The 7,185-nt window shown below is 40.4% G+C and overlaps 2 protein-coding genes across 2 annotated transcripts; both read right to left on the bottom strand.

The window, feature by feature from the left end:
- Window positions 1-72: 72 nt before the first annotated feature.
- LOC123107753 (protein TsetseEP) lies at window positions 73-812 on the bottom strand. Its single transcript, XM_044529677.1, has one exon. The coding sequence runs from the start codon at window positions 728-730 to the stop codon at window positions 305-307; it is 426 nt and encodes a 141-aa protein (XP_044385612.1). The 5' UTR covers window positions 731-812; the 3' UTR covers window positions 73-304.
- Window positions 813-4,138: 3,326 nt separating this feature from the next.
- On the bottom strand, window positions 4,139-4,922 carry LOC123104870 (protein TsetseEP). Its single transcript, XM_044526793.1, has one exon. It carries the CDS (start codon window positions 4,829-4,831, stop codon window positions 4,403-4,405), a length of 429 nt encoding a protein of 142 aa, XP_044382728.1. The 5' UTR covers window positions 4,832-4,922; the 3' UTR covers window positions 4,139-4,402.
- Window positions 4,923-7,185: the final 2,263 nt, after the last annotated feature.

The raw sequence follows: 7,185 nt of genomic DNA, 5'->3' as shown, positions 1-7,185 counted from the left end.
AATAACTGAGATTGCAACCCATAGAAAACAACAACATGGACTGCAGTCCACTAACAAAATAGCTAATTCATGTGAATGAATACAATCATGCATAGATACTCAAAAGAACGAGTCGAGTCACATACAAAGTAGATGAACGTATACCAACAAGCAAAAACAAATACAGAGTACTAGTAGTCATCACGGGCGCATGGAAAAATAGAAAGAAATGGAATACAGGGAATACTACACCACTTATTCTAGAAATAGCATAGTGTGGCTCCGTACGGGGTCTCCTCCATCAACTCTCATATACAGTATCCCATCAATTGTGAGTTGTCGGTGGTTTGCACTTCGGAGGCGGCTTCGGTTTCGGTTCAGGTTTAGGCTTGGGCTCCGGCTTTGGTTCGGGTTTGGGCATTGGCTCGGGCTTAGGACCTGGCTTTGGTTTGGAGCAGGGCTTGGGCTTTGGTTTTGGCATAGGCTTGGGCTTGGGTTCTGGTTCGGGCTTTTGTCCGGGTTTTTGTTCGGGCTTTGGTTTGGGTTTGGGCATCGGATCAGGTTTGCAGGGCTCTGGCTCTGGGGGTGGCATAGGTTTGGGCATTAGCTCTTGTTTCGGTTCTGGCTTTGGCTCTAGCTCTGCAAACTTCCTGACGACAGCAATGCCTCGGCCAGCCGCAGCAGCTTGGTTGAAGGCGGAGGCTGCAACTGTGCCGACGAGGAGCACGGCGAGGAGGCGATGCCTCGCCATTGCTGCCTACTTGTGATTGTAGCTAGTGTTGAACCTGCTGCGCTTTGTGTGTGCGCGCGTGTGTGTTGTGTGGAGAGCTGGAGATACAGATTGTGTAGTTTTATAGGCCCGGTGAAACAAAGCAGATCTGGAAGCTGCATTAATTAGAATTGCAGCTAGGTAGCTGGAGTGACAAGTAGTACTGGGTAACATGTCAATGGAGTTATATTGGTTGATTAGTTGATTGCAAATGAAGCGACCTACGGAGGTAGCTAGAGGTGTTAATAGCACAGCTGGATTTGCGTGTGTGTCTCTGTGATGATAGTAGCTAAGGGTGAGTGGCAATATTTTTACTCTATTAGTTGCCTCCTCGTAGTAATAGAATTCTGTTAGTTGCCTTGTCAATCCCGTGCTCACACGTACATGTGACCGGCCATCATTTAGAAATTAAGATAGACAGTGTACACGTTTGTGCAATGCAATACAAAGTAGTACAAAGCAAATGCTTCAGTTCAATTCACAATGGAAAGCAAAGGTCTCTGGAAAGGAACTGGCCGGACCGTGCACCTCGTGCGTGAGCGTCACCACCTGTTGGAAGCCCTAAGGCTCCGTGGTATGCTTTCGTGGACCGAGTTTTCGCGGACTCGTGTTTTCTCAAGCACTCTCGCTGGCCCCGTATACTCGGCACAGTTTCAAAATTGTATATACCAATGAGGATTTTATCATGCGCATCGTCTCAAAATTATTAAATCTTTATAACTCTCCGACAAACTAACCTATTTTGATGTTGCATGCCCCTCAGTCTCCAGTCTCATGCATGCGTGTGTTTTAGTTATGCATGTATGCTTTTCCAAAAAAGGCTCCATGGAGCCGGAGCTCCAAAACGAATGGGGTTCCCGAGTTTAGCACCGCCCTATATTCGAAAAGAGTAAGGATTATATGAGCTACAATGTTTTTTCCTCTGTTTATCATATTTTGACTCAAGAGGGTTTCGTTGTAATTCCTAGTTATATGAGTTATTTTGCAATTTCTTGTATCATATTTTGGCATTGTACCTATAATTTTGTTGAGTTTGAATAAAGTTACATGTCATTCTAATAACTAGCCAGCCAACAGTTGGTTCAATGCGTGCGGTCATTTTGCGCAAATGCTATGTCTCTACGTAGTGCGGTCATTTTGCGCAAATGCTATGTCTCTAGGTACTGCGAGGCGCTCACCTTTGGCGATGCGGTGCGGGCTCTGGCCCAGTAGCAGTGGAGGCGGTGTAGCATTGGTTTGTTTCATGCGATTTTCAGAATGTTTTATTTGGATTGTTTTATCTGTTTTCTTTATCAGGTTTGTTTAGGTTTTCATTTTCATTTTTTCCCTTTTACTTTTCTGTTCATTTTCTTTCAAGTTTTTTTTCATTTTGCATATTTCAAATACATGTTGATTGTTTTCAAAATATTAAACATTTTTTAATTACACATAGAATATTTTTCCAATACATGTTTGGACGTTTTCTAAACATCATGAACAATTTTTATATACCACGAACATTATTATAAACTGTAATACAACTTTTTTTTATATTTCCTGAACGTTTTTAATATTGCCATGAACAATTTTCTAAACATGTGAAAAAATTGAAATGTAATGTTTTTTTGAAACAATGCGAATATTTTTTTTTAAATCTCAGGAACAATTACTAAGACAAGTTGAACATTTTTCTTATTTTTTTACGAAAAAAATTCGGATCTATTTATGAACTGACATGTCAGTATAAGATTACCAGAAGAAATAGAATATACATACAGGTCCATAGACCACCCAGCGATGTCTAAAATCACTCGATCAAGCCGAAAGTGCACCACCATCATCGCCCCTCCCTCACCGGCGTCAGACATTGTTCACTCATGTTTCTACAAAATGTTCATCGTGCGTGAACAAAATATTTACTGTGTAGTTAAAAATTATCATGGATTTAAAAAAATCATTTTGTATTTTCAGAAAATATTGTTATTTCAATGGTTCATCATGTATTAAAAGAAATCTTCATTCTGTATTGTTCAAAATGTTCACACTGTATTTTTGGAAAAATATGAACACTTTTTAGTTCTATGTGTATTTGCAAAATGTTTGATATTTTGAAAACATTTTACAAATGCGTGATGAACATTTTCTTATGGCATCACCAGTTCTCCTAATTGCAATTCGCAATCTTCGTCTTCACGGGTAAGCTTGACGACGTGAGTCTCGCCGCCTCCTCAGATGTCTATGACACCGAGGCACCAGCATGTCATTCTCCAGGCCTCTCATTCCACACACCCATAACCATATTACTAGTGCCACCCATTCGTTGAAGCATGTTAAATGTTAGGGCTCTAATATCTAAAATTCTATTTTATGTATTTACTTTCCTCTTCAGTTTTAGGGTTACTCTAATGTTGCTTAAAAAGGATTTGTCGGGTGCTGAAACGAAAGACAATCAATTCGCCAACTTCACCCAAGGGCTTTCAAAATCATAGGGCAGGCCCTGCCAGTACCATGGGGCGGTGAGAGATTATTATGGTCTCTCGTATGTTGCCTAGCACCATCACTATGAGATTTTTCTTGTTGCGAATTGAGTAAGAGAAAATGTGTTAATAATAATTTTCATGGTGCCTTTTATTGGCAATCTTGACCTAGGGGGTGTAGCTACCTTTCACACATATGCTATATATCTAAGTAATTCATCCCATTTAATTGCACATGCATGTCAATCACATTATGAAGGGCATGCAACCAATCAACTTTCACTAACCACTTTTCAACACACGTAAGTCCTCCATATCATCAAGCGTGCATGTAATCACTCAAATTTTCACTTTCCATCATATGCAAGTCCTCCACATCATCAAAAGACATGAAAGCTCTTCGCCACATTATATTTACTATTTATATTTCAGCAAAAAATAATTAAACTTGAAGGTCACAAGACAATATAACATGCATCCACCTCCAGTTACATCTAGGTTTTCTATCGTCATATGTGCGAATGTTGTGTGGTATTATTCCCATAGATGCTATTTTTCATAATTTCATTGCTATAAATTTCCGTAGCAATGTGTGTGACGTTTACCTAGTATAACCAGCAGCAGAGCCAGCTCACTCACGGAGCCTGGGCATAAATACTAATGCACTCGGTCGGGACTTAGTTCATAGGTGAAGGGTAGAGAACAAAGGCCGCTGTTTGGCGTGTGAGTACACTTTATACATCTAGAACACTAGACACGCACACGCACACTATACACTTCATATGTGATATATGTGCTGCTATTTGGGGAATCCTTCTCTTCCTTTTTGTTGACATCATCTTTCCCCCCCAAAAAGACCACATAATATGAAAAACAATCCCATAGAGAAAATAACTGAGACTGCACACCATAGAGAAGACAACATAGACTGCAGTTCACTGACAAAATAGTTCATTCATGTGAATGAATACAATCATGCGTAGATACTCAAAAGAACAACGAGTCGAGTCACATACAAAGTAGATGAACATATACCAACAAGCAAAAAAGAAATTACAGAGTACTAATACTCATCACACATGCATGGAACAATAGAAATAGATGGAATACAAGAAATACTACACCACTTATTCTAGAAATAGCATAGTGTGGCTCCGTATGGGGTCTCCTCCATCAACTGTCATATATAAGTATCCCATCAATTGTGAGCTGTCGGTGGCTTGCACTTAGGAGGAGGCTTCGGTTTTGATTCAGGTTTAGGCTCGGGCTCCGGCTTTGGTTCGGGTTTCGGCATTGGCTCGGGCTTAGGACCTGGCTTTGGTTTGGAGCAATGCTTGTGCTTTGGTTTTGGCATAGGCTTGGGCTTGGGTTCTGGATCGGGCTTCTGTCCGGGTTTTGGTTCGGGCTTTGGTTTGGGTTTGGGCATCGGTTCAGGTTTGCAAGGCTCTGGCTCTGGGTGCGGCGGCATAGGTTTGGCCATTGGCTCTGGTTTGGGTTCTGGCTTTGGCTCTAGCTCTGCAAACTTCTCGACGGCAGCAAGGCCTCGGCCAGCCGCAGCTGCTTGGTTGAAGGCGGAGGCTGCAACTATTCCGATGAGGAGCACGGCGAGGAGGCGATGCCTCGCCATTGCTGCCTACTTCTTGTGCTTGCAGCTAGTGTTGCACCTGCTGTGCTTTGTGTGTGTGTGCTTTGTGTGTGTTGTGTGGAGAACTGGAGGTACATATTGTGTGGTTTTATAGGGTGGGCGAAACAAACCAGATTTGGAGGCTGCATTAATAAACATCGCAGCTAGCTTAGCTGGAGTGACAAGTACTGTGTAACATGGCAATGGAGTTATGTTGGTTGATTACAAATGCAGCAACCTAGAACCTACCTAACAGGAGCTGTTAATAAGCACAGCGCTGGATTTTGTGTGTGTGTCTCTATGTGATGATAGTAGGGCGAGTAACAATATTTTTACTCTATTAGTTGCCTCCCCGTAGTAATAGAATTCTGTTGGTTGCTTTGTCAATCCCGTGCTCACACGTATATGTGACCGGCCATCATTTAGAAATCAAGATAAACCGTGTACACGTTAGTGCAATTTACAAAGTAAAAAAGCAATCGCTTCAGTTTCAATTCACAATGCAAAGGAAAGGTCTCCGGGAAGGAACTGGCCCAATCGTGCAGCCACCTCGTGCGTGAGCTTCACCACCTCAAGGCTCTGTCGCATGCTTCGTCAGCCGAGTTTTCGCGGACTCATGTTTTCTCAAGCACTCCCTTTGTCTGGGTATACTGGGCACAGTTTCAAAACTGTAGATACCAATGAGGATTTTATCATGCTTATTGTCTGAAATTATTAAATCTTGTAACTCCCCGACAAGCTAACCTATCATGACGTTGCATGCCCCTCCTTCTCCAGTCATATGCATGCGTGTGTTTTAGTAATGCAGGTATAATTTTAACTGCTAGGGCTACATGCATTGGCTAACCATTATATTCACCTAGAGTTTTCAAAAAAAAAAAAATCCAAAAAAGGCTCCATGGAGCCGGAGCTCCAAAACTGATGGGGACGCTGAGTTTAGTACCATATATACAGATAGAGTAAGGATTATATTGTGCTAATGTTTTTGCCTCTGATTGTCGTATTGTCCGGTTTAGAATGGACAATGTTGATAGTATGAAACAATATGAATTGCTTGTCTCCCGCCTCTCAAATTCTCTTTCCAGACCACTTCCTTTGTTTAACAACTACAACCCCATTTCACATTCGCAAATTCTTAATGTGGAAATCGGGAAAATGTCAGAATTAAAATGTCATGTATCCGAGATCATATCCCAATCCCAGTATAAACCAAAACGACGTGGAAAACATGAAAATATGAAAACTTGAAGATTATTATTTCGATGTCGAGTAGAAAAAACATAGGAATTCTGAACATGAAGAGAAGAGAACATATGAATTCTATCTAGATGTAAAAACAATTAAAAATGAGATGGCACCTCATGTTTGATTTCCCCTAAATTTCTTTCGACTAGTCTAGGATTTTCAAATAAATCCATGATGGACCAATCCTTTGTTCCAAACAGCACCAAAGAAAAAAAAATCTATATGATTTCTATCCTCCAAATTTCGTACCCTTTTCATGTGTTGCATATATCTAATAAAAAACTTGACTTTCCATGCCAGCTTAAGAAATTATTATTTGCCATTCAACAAATGTGCAACTGACCAATTATGTATATATCTAAATCTTAAGTTACACTTAATATTGAAATATGCAGTTGGTCAATAGACCTTTATATCAAACGTCCAAGATCATCACCCTCCTCCTTGAGAAATAAACACTCTCTTCTAAAATTCATACCACTATACAATAATTAGTGTCATATAGAGAGAATACAACAAATATTTGTGTTCTTTAATGACCTTCTGCGCATTCTCCTTCCGTAGATTTCCCAAGGATACTTCAACTTTCTAAACATAACCTCGTTATGAACAACCACAATCAATAATATATGGCCATGTTATGTTTTATACGTTGGTTTTATGGTTTACTTGTATATGTTGCGAATACTTTCCAATGATTTGATACATACGTTATATTTTTGTTGCATTCGTGTGTTCAAAATATTGCCATGTTCTTGCACCATTTTTTTCAGTCCGTGGAGGAAAATGCAGCAAAAAATTCAGTGGGAGATTTTTGTTGCGTCGGTCAAACACTCCAGGATCGTGACATACATAAGAACGGACTTCATGGTAGGCGGTCAATCCCTCTCCCCATCCCATCCCTTAAAGTCTTGACAAAAAATTGATGATATCACTATCAAGTGGTTTTCAACTTTTCATACAGGTACAATGATATCAATTTTGCACCATGGAATCGAAATATATATTTTTAACAAAATAGTGGATTGAAGACAAATTCAAAACGCAGGCACACCTTACGATTCTGAACGTGGAGTGTAGGGTAAGGTGTGCAACCATTCGCAAGTTGGTCA

The sequence above is a fragment of the Triticum aestivum genome, chromosome 5A (genome assembly GCF_018294505.1).
Source record: "Triticum aestivum cultivar Chinese Spring chromosome 5A, IWGSC CS RefSeq v2.1, whole genome shotgun sequence".
Lineage (NCBI taxonomy): Eukaryota > Viridiplantae > Streptophyta > Magnoliopsida > Poales > Poaceae > Triticum > Triticum aestivum.
Note: the sequence above shows the minus strand (reverse complement) of the source record. Positions and strands in the feature narration are given on the sequence as shown.

What these genes read in the sequence shown, in the direction of transcription:
- LOC123107753 (XM_044529677.1), bottom strand. Translation starts at nt 730, where the DNA reads ATGGCGAGGCATCGCCTCCTCGCCGTGCTCCTCGTCGGCACAGTTGCA.
- LOC123104870 (XM_044526793.1), bottom strand. Translation starts at nt 4,831, where the DNA reads ATGGCGAGGCATCGCCTCCTCGCCGTGCTCCTCATCGGAATAGTTGCA.